At 38.1% G+C, this 23925-nt stretch overlaps 1 protein-coding gene across 4 annotated transcripts in view; it reads right to left on the bottom strand.

The window, feature by feature from the left end:
• Window positions 1–2330: 2330 nt before the first annotated feature.
• The window catches only part of BIRC2 (baculoviral IAP repeat containing 2), a 30506-nt gene continuing 8911 nt past the window's right edge, over window positions 2331–23925 (bottom strand). For 3 of the 4 annotated variants that reach the window (XM_012455096.2, XM_012455103.2, XM_064375365.1), the window contains exons 4-9: window positions 19806–19884; window positions 18761–18809; window positions 13945–14187; window positions 10833–11087; window positions 10519–10560; window positions 2331–10418 (exon numbers count right to left, since the gene is read on the bottom strand). In XM_012455096.2, coding sequence (XP_012310519.2) covers window positions 10225–10418; window positions 10519–10560; window positions 10833–11087; window positions 13945–14187; window positions 18761–18809; window positions 19806–19884 — 862 coding nt within the window. In that variant the 3' untranslated portion in view covers window positions 2331–10224. The remainder of the gene's footprint in view (window positions 10419–10518; window positions 10561–10832; window positions 11088–13944; window positions 14188–18760; window positions 18810–19805; window positions 19885–23925) is intronic. The other variant, XR_010342391.1, reaches the window with a different exon arrangement.

Raw genomic sequence — 23925 nt, 5'->3', positions numbered from 1 at the left:
AGCTAAAAGACATATACAGAACATTCCATCCAAGAGCAGCAGAATACAAATTCTTCTCACGCACACACAGAACGTACTACAGGACAGATGATGTATTAGACCACAAAACAAGTCTTCATAAATTTAAGAGACTGGAGTGCCTTTCAAACCACAATGTTATATAACTAACTAGAAACCTCGAAGGAATTTTAGAAAATTCAGAAATATATGGAAATTAAACAGATGCACCTGAATAGCCAACGGGTCAAAGAAATTAAGAGGAGATTTAAAAATTTCTTGAGACAAAAGTGTAAACCCAATATACCAAAACTTACAGTATGCAGCAAAAGCAGATCCAAAAGGAAAGTTTATAGCAATAATTGCCTATGTCAAAAAAAGAAAAATCTGCTATAAACAACCTAACCTATTACCTCAATCAACAGAGTAAAGAGACAACCCACAGAATGGGAAATAATATATGCAAACCATACTACATCTGAAGAGGGGCTGATATCCAAAAATATAGAAGGATCGAAGCAAGAGTAAGAAAACAAAGATAGAGGTGAAGGATCTGAATAGACATCTTTCAAAAGAGGACATATAAATGGTCAACAGATACGTGAAAATATGTAAATTACAAATCAGGGAAATGCAAATTAAAATAATGATACCTCACAACTGTTAAAAATGGCTATCATCAGCTGGGTGAGGTAGCTCACGCCTGTAATCCTAGCATATTGGGAGGCCAAGACGGATGGATTGCCTGAGCTCAGGTGTTCAAGACCAGCCTGGGCCACATGGTGAAACCCGTCTCTACTAAAAATTCAAAAAATTAGCTGGGCATAGCGGCATGGGCCTATAGTCCCAGCTACTTGAGAGGCTGAGGCAGGGAATTGCTAGAACCCGGGATGCAGAGGTTGCAGTGAGCCGAGATTGCCCCACTGCACTCCAGCCTGGGCAACAGAACAAGACTCCATCTCTAAAAAATAATAAAATAATAATAATAATAATAATAATGGCTATCTGGCCTGGTGTGGTGGCTCATGCCTGTGATCCTAGCACTTTGGGAGGCTTAGGCAGCTGGATTGTATTAGCTCAGGAGTTTGAGATCAGCTTGGGCAACATGGCAAAACCCCTTCTACCAAAAAAATACAAAAAAATTAGCTAGGTGTGGTGGTGCACACCTGTAATCCCAGCTACTCAGGAGGCTGAGGCACGAGAAGTGCTTAAACCTAGGAGGCGGAGGTTGCAGTGAACCAAGATCATGCCACTACATGCCAGCCCAGGTGACAGAACAAGACTCTGTCTCAAAAAGAAAGTGGCTATCATCAAACAGATGAAAGATATCAAATGTAGGTGAGTATGCAGGCAAAAGGGAACCCTTGTATGCTGTTGGTGAGAATGTAAATTAGTACAGGCATTATGGGAAACTTACGGTGGTTAAAGCAACTCCATCTTGGATGCTAATCCACCATGTTGACTTCTGATTAACTCCAGTTCTGGGAATGCCTCTAAGATTTCTACTGTCACATACTTTCTGTAAATCCTCCCCTTAGATCAAAACAATCTTGATGCTCTCATAAACACAAACTTACCATAAACCTTGCCCTTAGGCAAATTCCTTATGATAGATAAGCCTGGGTCTCAGGGGTAACAGTACAGGGATCCACCATCTCACAGCCACTGGAGACATGGCTTCTGTTTGTAAGTTCCTATTTTCTTTCTGAGAAACTGGATTTGTCAGCTTCTTTCTTTGGCCTCACAGCTCCTCAGTTTTGGGGGGTCAGTTTGCATATACCTACTCACCATGGAACAAAACTGTACTATGGAGATTCCTCAAAAAATTAAAAATAGAACTACCATATGATCCAGCAGTTCTTTCAGATCTTTCAGTATTTACCTAAAAGATCTGAAATCAGCATGTTGAAGAGATATCTCTACTCCCATGTTCATGAACGAATGAATAAAGAAAATGTGGTATATACACACTACGAAACACTATTTAGCCTTGGAAAAGAATGAAACCCTGTCATTTGTGGTAACGTGGATGAACCTGGAGGGCATTATGTTAAGTGAAATAAGCCAGGCACAGAAAGACAAATACTGCATGATCTCGCTTATAATATGTGGAATCTAAAAAAGTTGAACTCATAGAAGCAGAGTGTAATGGTGGTTACCAGAGGCTGTGGGGATTGGGAGATGTTGGTCAAAAGATACAAAGTTTCAGACAGGAAGAATACATTCAAGAGATCTAATCAATATCATAGTGACTATAGTTAATAACAGTATGTTGTATACTTGAAAACTGCTGAGAGTAGATTTTAAGTATTCTGACCAAAAAAAAAAATATATGAGGTAATGCATATGTTAATTTTATTCATTTAGCCATTCCACAGGATATACATATGTCAAAACATAGTGTACATCATATATGTTTTGTCAACTTTAAAAGTTTTTTTAAAAGTACATAGAGCACAGTGAATTATCACGAAGTGAACAAACCTAACCCCCACTTACGTCAAAAACTAGAATATTACCAGCACTCCAGAAGTACTCCTGATATTCCCAACCATTCTTCCCTCCTTATCCCCAAAGGTAACAACTGACTTGTAACACCACAGGTCGGTATTGCCCAGTTTAGAACTTTATATGGCAGAATCATGCTTTTTTTCGCATATGGCTTCATTTAAATTCATTTAATTCATTAAATTATTCTTTTGCATATGAGTTCATTAAATTCATTTAATTTCATAGGAAAACTAAATTTCTGTTCTATGCAAGGAATCAGTATATAGTATATACAATCTATATTTTCATTAAATGTTTACAGCCAAAACGGTTTTCATTATATCCTCTGAAAATGCTCCAAAGAAACATTTTTGATCCTTGCAAGTGTTGTGTATAAGAATGCAGAGAAACTGACAACTTCCAAAAAAAAATGCATATTAAAATGAAACATTTGACAAATACAAACATTTTATAATGTACTCTGCTATTGTGTGATCATACAGATTAGTGGGTTTGTAGTAGAGGTTAGAATCCAATTTAATAGATATCTCTGGATATAAGTAGCTGACAACCTCACAAAAATCTTAAGAGAAAAATGAGCTGGACATCTTAGATTAAGACCTGGAAGATTTCTATAGTGAACAGAAAGAATTCAGCTTCCTGATCTTTTCCTGCAGCTATACCCATCCATCTGATATGGAAGCGGACCACGGAAGTGTTGGAAAGGTAAGGGCTTGGTCCCTTTAAATGATATGAAAGTGGGGAAGGGAAGTGCTGGGTAGAGGAGGGTTCAATCCCTGGCTAGGGCTCCAACCCCGGGCCTGTGCCCACGGACTTAGGTGAGGACAGGCATTTTTGTTTTCCCGCCCAAATGTTGCATTTCCCAAGACCATGCTGGTCTGCCACAGCCTCATCCTGTGCCTATAAATACCTTGAGACCCTAGTAGGCAGACAAAAGGCAGCCAGATGTCAAGAGGGGCACGTCAGCAGAGGAACACACAAGCGCTGGACGTCGGGAGGATGTCGAGGGGAGCATGCCAGCACACCAGCAGGCCATCAACCAGCGGAATGAAACGGAGAGTTTGTCTAGGGCAGTCGGAGGAGAGCCTGGGCCATCAAGCTGTCTGACTCCAGGGGAAAACCATCTCCCTTCTGGTTCCCCCATCTGCTGAGAGCTACTTCCACTCAATAAAACCTTGTATTTATTCTCCAAGCTCATGTGTGATCCTGTTCTTCTGGTACACCATGGCAAGAACCCCAAAAAACAGAAAGCCCTCTGTCCTTGAGATAAGGCAGGGGTCTAACTGAGCTAACACGAGCCACCTACGGAGGGCTAAACTAAGGGAGCACGCTGTAACACACGCCCACTGGGGCTTCAGCTGTAAACATTCAACCCTAGACGCCGCCCATCTGTATGCTCCCCAGAGGTTTGCGCAGTGGGTCACTGAAGAAGCGATTCACACCCCCACGGCATGCCCTGTGAAGGGGACAAGGGAACTTTCCCATTTCACATCCTAACCCTCTTCCTTGTCATCTCAGGAAAAGATGGCCTTTGGGTGCAAAAATGTCTCAATATATCACTTCCCAGCTACTCAAAGACTTTGCCCCTTTCTATTAAAACATTAATCATAATCATTTTTAAAAAGATTTCTTAAGACCCAGTTGAAGTGCCACCTCTTTTACATAGAACTTTTACCACGTTTCAAGCCTGTTCTTTTTCTATTTTTCTTCTATTCCTCGTTCTCTGCTAGTGCTGCTGCTGCAGAAAGTTGAGAGGAGGGCATGTATCAGAAGGTCTCAGGACACGCTGTTCTATCCTGTTTCTTTGCTGTGGGATCAGGAATGGAATTTCTGGCAATCTCAAGTTCTCTGCACCCAGGGGTATATAAAAGGAAAAAAGTCGGCTGAGAAGGCTTCCTAACTCATTCTATGAAACCGGTATTACCCTGATACCAAATCTAGACAAATATACCACAAAAAGCTACAAACCAGTATCTTTTATAAATACAGATGCCAAAATCTTCAACAAAATACTTAGGTGCCTTATGAATTTGGCTTCAAGTCTAATCAGCTTGCCTTCCCAAACCCCTTTTATATGGAAATCCAATTCTGCCACTACATTGTTCTTTGTAAATAATACTTAAAATCATATTAACTCCTCTGCTTAAAAACCAACAGCTCTTCTTTACCTATAGAAAGAAGTCTAGATAGCAAAGCCCATAATTTGTAGTCCTCTTAAGCCTGGTTTCCATCCTATCTTCCCTACCCTGTTTCCCATTATTCACCATGATTCATACATTTTTGTCTTTCTTTGTTTTTCCCTCTGCCTAGAAAATATTTCCCAGTAACTCCATTCTCTAACTTTGCATAATTTAACCCTATTTAATCCTCAATAACAAATTGAGATGCTATTTCATCTAAAATTCTTTGAAAAAAAATCCCCATAGCACTTTATCTGAACCTTTCCCATGGCACTTACTTTTTGGAATTAAAATATCTCCACGCCTCAGTAAAATAAGAGACATATGTTTTAATCCATAGGACAACTCCCTGTTCTCTATCAAGGCTTGTTCTTTTGCACCCCTGTGCCTTCACATGTGTCAACTAATCTCTAGACCTGATCCCATTTTTTCACCTGTGTGTAAAATATTCTCCAATTATCCTGAATTGTGCTATACTACAAATTACTCTAGCAACGAAAGTAGCCTCAAAATGGGTAAGTTTCCTCAAGAAGTAATGAATTCTGTCTGAAACAGAGATTATACATGTACTAGTCAGAAATACTATAAAGAGATTTTATATATCAAATAGGACAGAGAAAATCCTTAGTTTCCATGTAGCTTTGAAGCTGAAATTATGACTTCTATTTTTATAGAAAAATAATTGGGCAAAGATCTTCAAGACCCACTACTGAGTGAAAAAGTAACCTTAAGAACATTCCTCTAACCACATGTAATGTAGGCACGTGTGTATATACATACCCCCACACACTGAATACATATGAAATTTGACAGTGATTACCAGGGAGGGGACTGAAAGTAGCAGTGGGGGGAAATTAAAGGGAACTCAAACATTTTACTTTATATACTAATTTTGTTTGAAACTTTTACAACAAACATATATTCTAGAGTATTTACCTGGCCTGAAAACAAAACAAAAACTGAGTGGAACACAATGCTATAACCCAGTCTATCCAGGTCTGATATGAAACAGGATGCTTGCTACTTGGGAATCAGACCTATGACACTGTCTTTAGCATAGCCCACTAATGAAGAACACAGACGTCATGTGCAGCTCTACATTAGACCCCACTACAGCCCTGTGAGGAAGAGAGAGGGCAGAAATTCATCCTCATAGAAAAGCTGAGGACCAGAAAGAGTTGTAAAGGGCTTGCCAAAAGCTTCATTAAATGGTAGAACTAGGCTTAGAGGCAAGGTCTTTGGATTTGAAATTGAGGGGTCTTTAACTACCTATTATCCTTTATTATCAGAGCTGCTAAGGCTTAAAAGCTCCAAGAACTCACTGGTTAAAGCCTATCTGGACACCATACCAGAAAGATAACAGGACCTAGCACGATGATCAATTATTACCATAGTCTTTGTATTTCTACTAAGCTATCCAAACCTTCTTCCCCTGAATAATCACGCATATTCCAACAGACCAAGTAGGCAAAAGAATCTATTATGGACTTGTGGGGCTCAATAAATAACATCTTTTACCCAAGTTTAGAACCAATAAAAGGTAAAAGGAGTCATCACGTAACAATGAAAACATCTTCATCACCGATAAAAGATCTGGAGGACAACGCTTACATGCAGATTTCCTAATATGAATGCTACAAGGAAACAAAGTTTACCAGTCACTGGCAATACTGAAAAACTAAGAAAGTCCCCTGTGATGCCAACATCACAGAAGGACAGAATATATTCTCTTCAGACAAGCTGGCTCCCCAAGAGAAAGAAAAAAGATGGGATTGAGCTACTGGGCATACCCATATTTCTCTCCCAAAAGCACCAAGATGGTAAGTGCAGGGGCAAAAAGAGTTCCTACTATGTCGAAGAAAATCTCAGGAAATAAGACTAAATGCTCTCCCTCGATACAATTCTTCTTAGATTCATTTTTTTTAAAATGAGGCTAACGGTTTTACCATACACTAATGGTTCTTAAAGGCTGGTCCACTGACTGCAACTGTGTCTACACCAATCATTACAAGTGTCAGCACAGTGAAAACAGCAAATAGCATCTTCTATGTTTTTGGGTTTTTTTAGACAGAGTCTCACTGTGTCACCCAGGCTGGAGTGCAGCGGTACGATCTTGGCTCACTGCAACCTCCACCTCCCATGTTCAAACAATTATCCTGCCTCAGCCTCTCGAGTAGCTGAGATGATGGGCACCCACCACTATGCCCTAGAGCTAATTTTTGTATTTTTAGTAGAGACAGGGTTTCACCATGTTGGCCAGGTCTTAAACTCCTGATCTCAAGTGATCGGCCTGCCTCAGCCTCCCAAAGTGCTGGGATTACAGGCATGAGCCACTGCACCAAGCCAGCATCTTAGTTCTACTTTTAATTTTTTTTCAGAGCCCCCAAAGGGTTGTAAGAACTGCTACTATGTACTGATAGGCTTTTTCTGTTTTTTTTTTTTTTTAACATATAGTAGGAGATACTCATTGAAATGCTATACCTCTATAAAAACTTTAGGTGTGTCTTCAAAGCTGACAATCAGTCGTCCTTTGACTTACGGAATGGCAGTCAACAAGCAATAAATCTCTCAGATTGCTAGTGTTGAGAAGAGTAAACTCTATTCAGCTCTGGTACTTGAGCTCTTTTAAGAGAAAATGTGGGAAACAAATGAGAAGCCTAACTAATAATCATATGATTTCCCCCCATGTAGGTTAAGACAGTGAAGAAAGAGATCCAAACACAAGTAAGTAGAAAACTGAAGTACAGGCTAGGCACAGTGGCTCACACATATAATCCCAGCACTTTGGGAGGCCGAGATGGGTGGATCACCTGGGGCCAGGGGTTCGAGACCAGCCTGGCCAACATGATGAAACACCATCTCTACTAAAAATACAAAAATTAGCCAGGCATGGTAGCGGGCACCTATAATCCCAGCTACTCAGGAGGCTGAAGCAGAAGAATCGCTTGAACCTTGGAGGCAGAGGTTGCAGTGAGGCAAGATCGTACCATTTGCACTCCAGCCTGGGCAACAAGAACAAGATTCTATCTCAAAACAAAACAAAACAAAACCTGAAGTACGGTTTAGCAAGAGATTTTTTTTTAATGTAAATGGTATAGAGCCACTTCCACCTCAACTGTATACAATTCACACTCTACCACTTGTTATCTCTAGCAATTTACATGGTTCCACTGGACCTCAATTTCCACGTTTGTATTGTAAAAAGGAGGTAGCATGTTTCCTAGGGTTTTAAGGATTATGGAAGGCAATAAATAAACCTAACAAAGCATCTGACATTCATCTGTCAACTCGACATAATGAGCACCTACTAGGACACTGATCACTATCATTAAGAGGGCAAAAAAGATAAGAGACTAAAACCCTAATCTCAAATCCAGGTCCATGTGAGAATCTGGCAAGCAGATAAAGCATAAATTACATTATGTTTAGTTACATTTTTTGCGTTATTTTTACTATGAAAAACACAGAAGTCCTTAAAACTGACTAGCTAAATAAAACCAAGATAACTCTTTTATAAATAGAAGGCAAATCATAAGTTATTATAGTTATACTAGATGGCAGCCCATGTAATTTTAAAAAATATCAATATAGCTTATTAGGACAATTTGTTCAAAAAACACAAGCTAAGGAGTCAGGCAGATCTGTGTTCAAATCTTACTTTGCAAATTGCTGAAAGGATCAAAGCCAATGTGCTTTAAAGCATCTATTAATGGCAGCCTGTGTTACTTTGTTAGGGCTGCCATAACAAAGTACCAATGGCTGGGTTGTTTAAACAACAGAAATTTATTTTCTTACAGTTCTGGAAGCTAGAAGTCCAAGATCAAGGTGTTGGCAGGTTTGGTTTCTTCTGAGGCCTGTTTCTCAGGTATCTTCACATAGTCACCCTCTGTCCACCTGTATCCTAATCTCTCCTTAGAAAACCAATTATGTTGATTAACAGTCAACTATATAATAACATTTTACCTTAACTGCCTCTTTAAAGGCCCTATTTCTAAATACAGGTACATTCTGAGGTACTGAGGACTTCAACATATAAATGTGGGGGGAATACAACTGAACCTACAGCACATCTCAATTGTTTAAAGCATTTAGCACTGTATCTGACACACAGGGGATCCTCAATAGAGCAGCTATTATAAGCAAAATAAAAAGAAAAAAAGACAAAGTTTTTAAAAAGATTTAATAGTATCCTGTGACAAGGGGGTTTAGTTCTACCACTTAAGATATACTGGGTTGTTCTCACTAAAGAACTTTTAGTTTGATTCCTTGAGGGAGCTAATTATCCCTTCAGCAATCATAGGCCAGGATGAAAGGCAGAGAAAAGTTAACAATGTCTTAACATTGTTCTGAGTCAACTGAATTTGGGGAAAAAAGAATTCCCTCTTTATATTCCCTCTATAGTGGCTGGGAGAGCATTTCTCTCATGAGGTCTTGAACCTAGGTATATATGCATTTGGACTTAAATACATGCATCAGCATTATCAGGATAGAAACAAAAGCAAGAGAAGAGACTGGAGGATACAGAAATTCTCACTCACTCTTCCCATGTGCTCTCTAAAGGAATCTAAAAGAGTTGTGAAGTGAGAAGAAAAATGGAGTTTTTAATATTAGACCTCCTTATCCACCTGGCTTCAGAAGTCTGCCACAGAGCCAAATCTAAGAAAGGTCAAATATGACTGGACCCAGAAAGGAGGTACTTACCATTCATTGCCTGTATGCCACCTCCTCACCCATCAACACCTATGCAACAAAGCAATTACACAAATGTCTGAAAACAATGACTATTTATCTAATTTATTAAGAGTTTTTCAAAATTAATGTTGGATTCATTTTTCATCCAACATTGCATCTGTAACATACAAAGCAACAAGAGACTGTCATCTAAAGAAATTTCTCAAATAATATTATTTTTAAAACACTTGTTAATAATTTCTCATGAATGCAATTATTTACTTAATAGCTGGCATTTGAGTACAATGAAGACACATGAAAACTACTTTTTAAATCAGGACCAAAAAAATATTCTGGTAACACAATCATTTTAAAGCACTTTACTGAGATGTTTCTTCACAAACTAAGGGGAGAAATAAGAGAAAAATCCTTATTTTAAAACTCAAGTGAAAAGCACCAAAGACAATTTGGCACCATAACTCTGATAAACTCCAGAGTTCCTGGTTTCCAGTTATTTTAATCTACACTGTAATTAGTATTCAAAGCTTTCTGAAAGAATACCAAATCCAGTAATTCCTGAAATGATATATAACAAGCCGTGACACTACTCCCTTAACTCCTCTTATGTCCACACATACATACTAATATAGTTCACCAAACATAAATCTTCCCTTGTAAATAAACAGATTAAGATTAAATATGATACCATCTTTTTAGAAACAAGATTATTAGTACCAAAGCAGACTAAAACATGAATGTTACTAATTGAAAAACTAATAATTCCCTTTTTGCTTCAGATGGCTTCAAGTGTTCAACAATATTTTAGAGACGTTTTTATACAGGTTAAAATATAGCCTATTTTTCTTTAAGAGAGAAATGTACGAACAGTACCCTTGATTATACCCCTGCAAATAGGGCATTTTCTTAGAGAAGGGGCACATTCCTGGCATACTACCAGATGACCACAAGGAATAAATACAATAGAAACTTCTTTGTCCATACACACTTTACAAGTTCTTTCTTCTTGCAACCTCCTCAATTGTTCTTCCAGTGGCAGACCTAGTAACAAAAAATAACTTTAGTGAAACTGTTTCCACTTCATTTCCCATTAAAAAAAATAAGGGTAATAGTTTATGTTGGTTTTAAATCTTTGTTTTACCTGAAACATCTTCTGTTGGAATATACTTCATATTCTTATCCACTGAGGAAAGAAAACATATAAAAAGCATCACTCTACTAAATACAAAACTGCTTCACCTACTACCTATTTTTTTCACCTATTTATGAAATGATGTAGATTGTAACTATGTATTATCAGGAACTGTTACATTTAGGCATACTACTTGGAAAATAAAAGGTCACTTTTTTGGAACAAGTGAAATACATACAGTTGCTAATTGGATTTATTTGCTTGTCAAACAGAGATGAACATAGTCCTAAGAATTTCTAAAATAATTTTCCCAACAAACTCACCAAATAAGTTCTTATATAACGTAGAGTCAATTTCTTTTAGACAGTTTTTGAAGATGTTGGCTGCAGCATTTCCTTTAACCAAAATGGTATCAATCAGTTCTCTTGCTTGTAAAGGTATCTGTGTTTTTTGTTTAATAATATCATGTTCCTGTTTATTAATTACATTGGCCTTTAAAAGATTATCCAGGATGGGAAGCACACACGTCAACTGTTGAAAGAGAGCCATTCTATTCTTCCGAATTAATGACAAATCATCTTCATTAAAAAAAGAAAAAGAAATCCATTAGATTTTAAACTCCTTTAACTACACTTAGTCACTAATAACCAAATCTACAAATAATTTAGGCACTAAATAAGTGCAAAAAACAACAAAATAACTTGTTTGCATTTTAAAGTTTGTTGTTTTGGAAAACTTCTAGAGAAGTCTGTTCCTATAACTTTTAAGTCTATATATTCACATGTCCTAGAATTCCACTTTTACTTTATTTTGTTGAAAGACATTTTTAGAAGATAGTAAAAATTTCTCCCATCCTATATAATACTGACTTATATTTCCATTATATCACTTTACTTTTGTAAGTACTTTCATAGTAATTTGTCTCATTTGATACAGCAATCCTGTCAATTAAACAAGGCAAGTATTACTGCCTCTCATTTTCACATAGGGAGAAAAAAAGACTCAGAAAAGAATGAGTGGTGTGTCCAAGGTCACAGAAAGAATAAGCTGCAGAACCAGGTCTCCTAGGCCAGTGTTCTTTTCAACACCCCATACCTAAGATGCAGCATTGTAGTGTTGTAGGGTTTGAGGAGTAAAGTCAACACAGACCTAGGTTCCAGTGTTGGCTTAGCCCACTCACTAGCCATGTGTCCTAATCTTTCCCCATAGGCCTCAGTTTCCTCATCTGTAATAACGGTACCTTCCTCAGAGTTGTGAGGATTGAATAACACATGTAAAGCATTTGGCACAATATGTGATACATAGTTAATGACCATTACTATTTCATAAATGTCTATGTTTATAGCAATTAAAAACAACTACATAAGAATCAAGTCTGACTTTTTTTAAAAAAGCAAATGTTTTTCCTTCAATATTGCATCACATAAAACTCCATAATTTATATTAATGGAACATGGTAGATCCTTCTTTTGGTGTCTAAATCATTATAAAATTTAACTGTCTATTTTCAGAAAAAATCTTAAGAGCACATCTATACAAAGTACCAGTTTAATGAGAAATAAATTGTATAAACAGAAGTCTTCTTCTCCTTTTACATCATTCTAGAAGTGAACTACTCTATTAATCTCAAAACTATAAAATTCCATTCTATGACCACAACCTTTTCTACCTTAATCACTCCTCTCACTGCTAACAAATTTGTTCTTCACCTTTTCAAGACCTCCACGTCATTCCCAATTCTACTTGCACAAGAGCTGTTTCCTGGCTTTGCTTCAAACATCCTATTCTAATCTAGGTATCACTCAGGTGTTTCAATGAGGTTCTCTATATTAGCCTTTAATTTGTCTTCCCTATTCCTTACTTGGCCTTTCCTGTATTAACACTGCCAAATCTGTAATTCAATACTATTCTCTGACTCACACAAAGTATGAGAAAGTCATAAATCTAAGGTGACAGTGATTTCACATAACCTTAGCTGGATTTTATTACTACTTAACAATCCTTAAATTAACTTGTCTTAGGACCTTTCTTTCACCAAGTCCCTCCCACTTCCCAAGTCAATCTACCTAATGGTTTAAAAAAATCTGATGTGCTAGGAGCTATGTTCAAGTGTTTTATTTGCAATATCTCATTTAATTGCTACAGTAACCCTATGGGATTAGTACTATTACTATCCCCATTTTACAGAGGAGAAAGCCAATGTCTGGTTGAATAAATAGCCAAGTTAGTAAATGATGGAGCTGGAATTTAAACACAAATCTGTTTCAGTGTGGAAATCCAGACTTTAAACATTTTGCTACATGGTCATGCCATAGGGTACTCTTAAGTTATTCCTATCTTTACATACAAGCTTAAAAAGAAAGCATCTTCCAACCCAATACTCCAATACATATGCAACCTTCACCTCTCTGCTGGCCCTTTAACCTTGTCTTTTGCACACTAGTCTCCCTAGCTAGTGTATATACTCCTTGAGAGCAACCACTATGATTGGCACAGTATTTGGTACTGGTGCTCATGCTCAATAAAAATTTATTGAAGAAATAAATGATTACTCAAAATACTTGTTTTCAGAGGCTGAGACTTAATACTATTTGGATGAATAGAAAAATCAGTTTCCCTGTTATCCTTGGATTGGGCAGGTAGTTCTCATCAAACCCCAGAATTTCATAGTAAGTTCTATTTTTTGTATGAGGATCACTTAGCAAGGATTAGGGAGTACAATATCATATTAAAAATATGATTTGCGGGCCGGGTGTGGTGGCTCAGGCCTGTAATCCCAGCACTTTGGGAGGCCGAGGCGGGTGCATCACGAGGTCAAGAGATCAAGACCTTCCTGGTCAACATGGTGAAACCCCGTCTCTACTAAAAATACAAAAATTAGCTGGGCATGGTGGCATGTGCCTGTAGTCCCAGCTACTCGGGAGGCTGAGACAGGAGAATTGCTTGAACCCAGGAGGCGGAGGTTGCGGTGAGCCGAGATCATGCCATTGCACTCCAGCCTGGGTAACAAGAGCGAAACTCCGTCTCAAAAAAAAAAAAAAAAAAAACAAATGATTTGCAGAAACTTAAAAAAAAAAGGAGAAAAAAGACCTGCATCCAACTTTAACATCTTGCTCTTTCAAAACAATTTAAATCAGTTATGTATGAGAAAGAAATGCACTACAGCTCAAGAAAGAGCTTATTATGCTAAAATTCTCTGATTGGCATAAATCAGGGAATCTCATCAGAAAATAAACATACAGAAAAAAGCTGTAGTCAATGGTTTTCAACTTGAAGCAACTGAGAGGGGTAGAAAAGGAGGGATGGTTTCAAAATGACAGGAGGACTACTACCAGCAGTTAGTGGATGTGAAACAAGCATGCTGTCCTGTAACATGTGAGACAGTCCTAAGAGCTCCTTTGAGAAATAATGCAAATGACTAACAGTCCCAAATACCTGACGCCATTTCTTCAGCTTGTCTTTCCTTCTCCTCTTCTCTTTTCTCATCTTCGGCATTAAGAAGTGCTGATACAATATCATTAACTGTTTTGTAGTTCTCTCCAGTTGTCAGGATTTTACTCTGAACTGTTTGTTTTACCAGGTCTCTACTAAAGCCCATTTCCAAGGCAGATTTAACCACAGGTGTATTCATCATGACGGCATCTTCTGAAGAACTTTCTCCTGATCCATAATGAATAACTATTTGAAAAGACACATGCTAATATTAAATTCTACAAAACCTATGGAAAAAATTATTACAACACAATCTTCATTCATCCTTTACTCTCACATTCTGGTAAAGGAGATGAGCTATATACATCAATTAGCTATAACTCTAATAGAAGTTTAAACCTATAATGGTCAAATGAGAATACAATTAATTGCTGTACTTTTTAAAAAACCCACCTCTCTGGCTACATCCTAGACCCACTTAATGAAAGAGTCTCTAACGATAAGAATTAGGAATCTGTGTCTGGCGTGGTGGCTCATGCCTGTAATCCCAGCATTTTGGGAGGCCGAGGCGGGCGGATCACAGGTCAAGAGATAGAGACCATCCTGGCCAACATAGTGAAACCCCATCTCTACTAAAATACAAAAATTAGCTGGGTGTGGTGGTGCATGCCTGTAGTCCCAGCTACTCAGGAGGCTGAGGCAGGAGAATTGCTTGAACCCAGGAGGCGGAGGCTGCAGTGAGCCGAGATTGCGCCACTGCACTTCAGCCTGGCACCTGGTGACAGAGCGAGACTCTGTCTCAAAAAAAAAAAAAAAAAAAAAGAATTAGGAATCCATATCTTTTAAATACTCTTCCAAATGATTCTGATATATGGTCATTTTTGGATACCAATATGCTACACAAACTTAGAAATGAGAAATAATCTTCTCCACCAAGGAAAGTGGAGGAAAATCACAAAGACTTCGTGTAAAAGTAGCATTAGAGTTTGGACTTGAAGGACAGACAAGGTCTAGATAAGTGGATAGCTGATGTAGAGAGAATAACATAAACAAAAATGGGAAGTACAATAAAATAGAAGATCACCCAGAAGATGTAGTGAAAAAGTATGGCTTAAGAAGTAATTAAAGCAACATGATTTTAGATAGTGACAGGTGCTCTGAAGAAAAAAGTAGTGAAAGGTCGTTAAAAGAAACCAGGAAGCAGGAAGATACTTTAGATAGGGTAGTCGGGAAAACATTTCCTGCTAAGAGTCAATGCTAGCCCATATGATACTTCTGTGTAAAATACAAAATAACATAATTCTTCAAAACACTACTGCCATCTTCTGGGAAACTGTTATAATGAACCTACAAATGTACAATGTCAACAATGTGCTCTCTTGTTTAAACATGTGTGGAATCCCTGTCTGAAGAAATGGCACCAGAACAAAGACTTAAATAAGAAGGAGTGAGCTCTATTTCACTTTTAAGTGCATGCCTTCAGGACATACTTAATGTTCAGGGTAAGAGACGCGTTAGAGGATCATTACAGCAATATTTACACCAGGAAAAAAAAATAACAGAAATAGCTCTCAGTAAGGAATAGATAAATAAAATGCAATATGCTGGACTACTGTGAAGAAATTTAAAAATAAACAAATGAACTAAACTGGTCTATACTTAACCCATGCTATGAAGCTCTGGGTGTTAGAAGTTAGAAATGGAACTGTATAAAAGCATTTGGGGAATTTGGCATTGCCTACAGTATTTAGTTCTTTTTCTTTCCCTTATGAAGAATGTATACATCTATTACATGTGCAATTATTAATAGTAGGGGGAAAAAGGAATGAGCTATGGAAATATCTCAAAAATGTCTTCTAAGCAAAGAGAACAGCAAGTATAAAAGACTTAAATTAAGGGAAAAGCTTGACATGATCAACAAACAGAAGAAGGTAGTAGAATGTAATAGAGGAGGACAAGGTCCAGATGAGTAGAGCCTTCCTAAGAGTTTATATTTTATTCTAAGTTTGCCAGAATATTCTAGGAGTGTTTTAAGCATGCAACTGATAAAACCTGACTTGTGTTTTCAGAAGATGACTCTGGCAGCTAGGTGGAGATGTACTTTAATGGAGTAAACTGGAATCAGGAAGACTTGTTAGGATGTTAGACACAGATGATGGTAGGTTGGATTAGGTTAATAGTGACAGAGATGGTGAGATGTAGTCAGATTTGGGATATTTTATGAAGGCAGAAATGAAAAGACTTCTAACAGATTAAATATACAAACTAAAGGAAGGAGAAGAATCAGAGATGATGCCTAATTTGAGCCAACTTTTAACCCTAGGAAATGAGTACCACTAACTGAGATGGGGAAGACAAAAGAAGACAAATCTGAGGGATGAAGAATGGGAAGAAAATTTCTGGTTTGGTCATATTAACTCTACAATGTCTGTCAAGCCAAGCACAGATTTAAACAGTCAGCTGGACGTCCAATTCCAGCTTGGGGCTCAGGAAATGGAGAAATAAATTTAAGCTGAGCTTTGAGCGGAACCATCATTTTAAAGTTTGAAAAAGGAGCAGCCAACAAATGAAATTGTTCAGGATCAACCAGGGAAATAGAAAACCAAGAGTACGGGGTCTGATAATTCAAGCAAAAAAATGTGTCTTAAGAAAGATGAGGCCAGGTGTAGTGGCTCATGCCCATAATCCCAGGACTATGGGAGGCTGAGGCAGGCAGATTGCTAAAGCTCAAGAGTTTGAGACTAGTCTGGGAAACATGGTGAAACTCTGTATCTACGAAAAAAAAAAAAAATTATCTGGATGTGGTGGTGCATGCCTGTAGTCCCAGCTACTTGGGAGGCTGAAGTGAAAGAATCACCTGAGCTGGGGAAGTCAAGGCTGCAGTGAGCCATGATCGCACCACTACCCTACAGCCTGGGTGACAAAATAAGACATTATTTCAAAAAAAGAAAAAAAAAAGACAAAGCACTCGTCAAGTAGTAGATTTGCTAACATGGCAGTCCTTGGCTACCATGATAAGAACAGTTTTTAGTAGAACAAGTAAAAGAAAGAATTCTGAAAGGTAAGGAAGTAAAAGAAAGCAAGCATAGATAAATCTTCCTAGGTATTTTGTTGTAAAGGGAAGCAGAGTAATGAGATAATAGCTGGATAGGGACATTAGTTCATGGAAGTTTTCCTAGGATTAGCAAAAGTACATTATGTTTATATGCTAACATGAATGATTTAGGAGAGATGGAAAAATTGATGACTAGAGAGAAAGGGTATGTCACTGCCAAGGTAACATTCTTAAGTTGACAGCAGGGGATGGAATAGAGGACAAGTGGAAGTATCGGCCTTAGATAAGGGCAAGAACAATTCATATTTTATGAACGAACAGAAAGTAGAGTACATGGATAAATTACATAGCCTAGTGGTTTTGCTGGTGAGGCAATAAAGCAACTCTCATTTGGATTCTATCTTCTTAGAGAAGCAAGGTTATAAACTGACAGTAAGGTGGGAAGAAAGTATTAGAAAATTATCAAGGGAGAAAACAAGAAATAGTCATTTTAAAGACTGACAAAGTGATTTTATTAGGACTATGGTAGAACTGCAGGGCAGCCTACTTGACAGCAGTGGTTATAAATTTTAAGAACAGTTCACACTGCTATCTATCTTTTCTTGGTCTATTACACAGGAGATAGTTGTCATGTACCCAGGTACTCGTATTCCTATTTTCCAGTCAAATACTACTAAATCCTTCATGCAATCCTCCTGAGCCATGGTTTCTAAGACTCTTATACATCTTGGTCACCTTTCTCTGATACAGTTAACAAATCTGCCAATACCTTTCTTGAAATGCTGTGCAACAAACAGAATGGTCCTTTGTAGATGTGACTGGTACATAAAACAGTGGATTATTACCTTAGTCATTTTAGATATCTAGTATATTAGATATGTATAGCCAATATACACAACATATGTATATTACATAAACTGACAGATGTGGCTAACATTAAGCTCTAATCAAAAGCTATATTATTTCCTGCCCTTGCATTGAAATACAACATACGTGACTTAAATACCCAACATCTGGTCCAATTCTTGAATCATATGTGAACTGACCTTTTCCAAATCATGCTAGCTCACAGCAACCTTTTCCTTTCTGGAGGGCTTATTATTTGCACCTCTTATTTGGTGTTGCTTTGAGCTATTTGTTTTTCTTTTGCTTGTGTCTCATTTCTCCAGTTGGAATGTCAGCACTAAAAATGGTAAGTATAGCACTAGAACAAAGACTAGTATATTTTTAGGATCCTCTAGTATTATTAACAACTCTGTCTCTCTGTCTCTCTCTCTCTCTCTCTCTCTCTCTGTCTCTCTCTCTCTCCCCATATATATATATATATATATATATACACAGTATTAGCTAAGTTCCCAGTTTTTTTTCTTATAGCTTCAGAAACACTTTTAAAAAATATATACTTTGATTCCTAAAAATTTTTTTTTTTGTGATGGAGTCTTGCTCTGTCACCCAGGCGGGAGTGCAGTGGCGCAATCTCAGCTCACTGCAACCTCCACCTCCTGGTTCAAGCTTTTCTCCTGCCTCAACCTCCAGATTAGCTGGGACTACAGGCACATAACCCCTGGCTAATTTTTTGTATTTTTAGTAGAGACGGAGTTTCACTATGTTGGCTAGGCTGGTCTCAAACCCCTGACTTCAGGTGATCCACCCTCCTCGGCCTCTCAAAGTGTTGGGATTACAGGCATAAGCCACTGCACCTGGCCCATTCCTAAAATTCTTATAAAAATTTCCACTCTATATTTAAAATTAATTCATACATACTTGGTGGATCAGCAGTTTCATCTCCAGTAGTGTCTGAAGTTAACAACAGCTATGAAACAAGAGAAAATAGGTAAAATCAGAAATCCCCAACAATCTGAAAGGAACAACACTTTTAAACTAAGTTTACTTTAAGTAAGTGTATACATTCTTTTGAGAACTGAGTGATTTATGACCATCACTTTGCTTTCTTTTACCTAAACACATAGATTTTCTTAAATTTCATGTTATCCCAAATTAGAATTCAAGTATTTCTCTAGTTTTAAGAAAGCAGAAAAATGTATTAGTGGTTTATCATTCCATTTGGAAAGTAAAATTTTAACTTGGTTACTCTCAAAGGGTGTCAGCTCCTAACAAGTTATTTTTTTGTTCGTTTTTCTGGAAAACAGGAAAGAGACACTAAAGAGCCTTCTCCAATCCATCACGAATTTGTACAGTGGTAGCACAAATGATTTTTCAAAATAGTAAAAACAAAAAACAATATTTTTTAAAAAGTCCTAAACAATCAAGTTGGTTACAAAAATAAAAATCAAAGGTGTCATTAATATGAATGAAATATGTAACTACAATTAATAAAACAGGAACAAGTATAACTTCTACTTTTTTCTTTTTTTGAGACAGTCTCGCTCTGTCTCCAGGCTAGAGTGCAGTGGCGCAATCTCGGCTCACTGCAACCTCCACTTCCCGGGTTCGAGTGATTCTCTTGCCTCAGCCTCCCAAGTAGCTGGTACTACAGGTGCGCACCGCAACACCCGGCTAATTTTTGTATTTTTAGTAGAGACGGGGTTTCACATGTTGGCCAGGATGGTCTCGATCTCTTGACCTTGTGATCTGCCCACCTCCGCCTCCCAAAGTGCTGAGATTACAGGCATGAGCCACTGCCTGGCCAGAAATAAGTATAACTTCTAATATAGGTTGGTGCAAAAGTAATTGCAGTTTTGCCATGACTTTCAATGGCAAAAACCACGATTACTTTTGCACCAACCTAATAATATTTTTGTTATTATAAAGCAGAATTCAATGTTGTTAATTTTCAAAATGTATTTACCTGTTCAAGAAGATGAGGATATCTACCTTGAATCTCATCAACAAACTCTTGCCCTTTCATTCTTATCAAGAACTCACACCTAAAACGTATGAGGAAAATTATTTTTTAAAATTGTTTCATATCAAATATAACCTGATCATTCTAGAAAAATGGTTTTCAGATCATTTATTGTACTTCACAGTAAAAACATTTTATATCACAACTCAGAACACACACATAACAGGAACAAAATTATCATAAAACAATATACATCTTACTGTATGTTTTATATCATGATATTTTCTATTTCAATCCATTAACACAACAATAAAAAGAAAAGCATGTGCACCTACAAAGGGGAACAAGCTGACTCCTGAAAAATGCTATTATACACAATTTATTTTGTACTTAAAGTGGACTACTTAACAGTTTCACATACTATTAACTCAGTATTCCTAAAATGTGATCTTTCACAATTTAACTGCTAATCTTTCTATAATGCTCAGTCTTCCATTACATTTGAACCACAATCAACTACCTTCCCTCCAAAAAATATAGAATCAAATATTTTTATCTACATATAATATGACAGTGTTTCTCAAATATTTGTTTTTAAACTGATAGGGCTTCTCAAAGATGTTCCAATAAGTTCACATACCATCTATATCCATTCTATTCCTTTTGTTTCTTCAACAAATGATACTACACAACTGGATACTCATATGGAAAAAAAAAAAAAAACAACTTTGACTTATCCCGATATTATATGCAAAAGTAAAGTAAAAATGGATCATATACCGAAATATAAAACCTAAAATAATAAAACTTTAGAAAAAAGCTCAGGAGAAAAATCCTTTTGTCTTTACATTAGGTAAAGAATTATTAGATAAAAGACCAAAAACATAATCCACGAAAGATAAAATTGATAAACTGACATCATCAAAATTGAAAACATCCGCTCTTCAAAAGTCAGTGTTAAAGAAATGAAAAGCCACAGCTCAAAGAAAGTTTCCAAGAGTGATATCAGCAAGATAGCAGACTAGGAGACAATAGCCTTCTTCCACCCAAAAAAGACAACAAAGAGGCAGCTATCCACAAACAAATACAGCTCTGGGAGGACGCAATAGCCCAATTAGGTTACAGCAATACAGTGGGGAAAAAAAAGGAGAATAACCACAAAGAAAGGACAGCTAGGAGATATGCTTAGCAGAGACATCTAGAGAAGAAGGGGTGAGGGCTATCTGTATCAGTCACGCAGTGAGTGCTATCACAGTCCTCAGTGGCAAACACCGCTAGGCTCCTCCCCAGAGCAGGCCCCCAGAGACATCCAATAACCCTCAAGATAGCCATAGACTTCCTGTAGGTTTCACAGTAAAGTATCCCATAGTATTCATTGATGCCAATCCTAGCAGCCTACTCTGCAGAGGACACCGACACCCACTGCTGCTGTGAACCCCCTGGAGAAGGAGATACTACTGCACTCCTCACCCTGAAAAGGAGCACTCTTGCACTGTCTCTGTGCAGTCCCCTCACCCCACACATACCTGAGACCTCAGAGCCACAGCTGCTTCACATGTACTACGCATGTAAGACCCTTGCTCTGTGGCTGCTCTAATCACATACTCTCCAGATCCCAGCTCTCTGGTTGCTCTGCACATCTGCACTCCACACCCAACTCAACAGCTGCTGTATGTGCACCCACATCTGAGGCACCAAAAGCACCACTGCTGCAGGGCAGTCAACATCCTGAACCCCAGAGCTGCTGTCTTTCTGCAGGCACCTGCACTCCAAACCTCAGCTCTGTAAGCTGCTCCACAGGTGTCCATGCCATCAGAAACATCAGTGCTGCCACCACCGCCAACACAATGGAGCCCAAAGCCAGAACCTGTGTCAAGAAGAAACCTCTTGGCCATGACATCTCCCAAGGGAGAAAAAGTGATGAAGACGTCCCCAGCAGCCTCTGCCACTATAGACCAAAAAAACCCTTGCTGCTGGTATGGATACCTGCAGCCTTGGATGTTGAGGACCCCTGCAATCCTCACTGATGATGATCTGCTAATAGAGCTGCACGGTTTTACAATGCTGGGTCTTTCACAGAGCTAGAACTACCACACCTACAGGCTGGTGCCTCACACTCATCCACAGGCAAAGGTCTTTCCTCAAAACAAAATAAAAACTAGTTTGTAATGCCTAAAAGTAATTCTTCCATCAAATACACAGATAACAACACAAGGCCACAAGAAATAAAAAGGGAAAAAAAAAAAGGATACATGACATTACCAAAGAAACACAGTAATTTTCCAGTAACCACCCCCAAAGAAATGGAGATCTATCAACTAAAGATTAAGAATTCAGAAATAACTGATTCAAGCAAACTCAGTGAGCTACAAAAGAACACAGACAATGATATAAAAAATATATACAAACAAATGAGAAATTCAACAGAGAGATAGAAATAATAAAAAGAAACAAATTCAGGAGCTGAAGAACATTAAAAAAAATGCAATAGAGTGCATCAATAGCAGACCTGATCAAGCAGAAGAAAGAACCTATGAACTCAAAGGCAGGTCATTTGAAATTATCTAGTCAAGAGAAGAAAAACAGAAAAAAAAATAGTGGAGAAAGCCTACCTGAATTATAGGACACTATCAAGCAAAACAATATTTGCATTTGAAGAATTCAAACCCAGGCATAATGGCTCACACCTGTAATTCCAGCACTAAGGGAGGCCAAGCCCAGTGGATCACATGAGGTCAGGAGTTCAAGACCAGCCCGACCAGCATGGCAAAACTCCATCTCTACTAAAAATACAAACATTAGCTGTGCATGGTGATGCACATCTGTAGTCCCAGCTATGTCGGAGGCTGAGGCGGGATAATCACTTGAACCTGGGAGACGGAGATTGCAGTGAATTGAGATCATGGCACTGCACTCCAGCCTGGGTGACAGAACGAGATACCATCTAAAAAAAGAAGAAGAGGAGGTAGAGGGAGAGGGAGGAGGAGGAGGAAGAAGAAGAAGGAGGAGGGAAAAGGGAGTAGGAGAATGAGGAGAAGGAATACTTCCAAACTTATTTTACAAAGCCAAGCATTACTCTGATACTAAAGCAAGACCAGGACAACGTAAGAAAAGAAAATTACAAGCCAATAGCCCTGATGAACACAGATGCAAAAATCCTCAACAAAATACTAGCAAACTGAATTCAGCAGCACACTAGAAGAATCATATATCACGATGAAGTGAGATTTATCCCTGGGATGCAAGGATGGTATGATATATGCAAATCAATAAATGTGATACCACACATTGACAGAATGAAGGATAAAAATCATATAATCGGCTAGGTGCAGTGGCTCACGCCTGTAATCCTAGCACTTTGAGAGGCCAAGGTGGGCGGACCACCTGAGGTCAGGAGTTGTAGACCAGCCTGGTGAAACTCATCTCTACTAAAAATACAAAAATTAGCTGGGTGTGGTTGCATGAACCTGAGGTCTCAGCTACTCAGGAGGCTGAGGCAGGAGAATCGCTTGAACCTGGGAGGCAGAGGTTGCACTGAGCTGAGATTGTACCACTGCCCTTCAGCTTGAGTGACAGAGCGAGACTCCATCTCAAACCAAAAAAAAAAGAAAATCCTGCCATTTGCAACATGAATGAACCTGGAAGGCATTAGGCTAAGTGAACTAAGCCAGACAGAAGAAGACAAATACAACTGCCCCTTAAACAACACAGGTTTGAACTGTACACGTCCACTTACATGCAGATTTTTCTCAACCAAATACAGATCTCATTTGCAGATGTGAAACCCACATATTTGGAGGGCTAACTTTTGGATGCACAGGTTCTACAGGGTCACCTTTAGGACTTTAGTACATGCCAATTTTGGAATACATGGGGGTCCTAGAACCAATCCTCCAAGCATACCAAGGGAAAACTATACTGTATGGTATCACTTATTTATGGAATCTAAAAAAAAGTCAAACTCATAGAAACAGAGAGTAGAATGCTGGTTGCCACAGATAAGGAGGTGGGTGAAATGGGAAGATGTTGGTTAAAGGACACAAACTTTCTGAGGATATAAAGTACAGAACATGGTGACTATAGCTAATAATACTGGACTTTATACCTGAAATTTGCAAAGACA

This window comes from Aotus nancymaae, unplaced genomic scaffold, assembly GCF_030222135.1.
Source record: "Aotus nancymaae isolate 86718 unplaced genomic scaffold, 86718_ANA_hifiasm-v0.15.2.pri h1tg000012l, whole genome shotgun sequence".
NCBI classification, from domain to species: domain Eukaryota; kingdom Metazoa; phylum Chordata; class Mammalia; order Primates; family Aotidae; genus Aotus; species Aotus nancymaae.
This window is presented reverse-complemented; position numbering and strand designations above follow the sequence as displayed.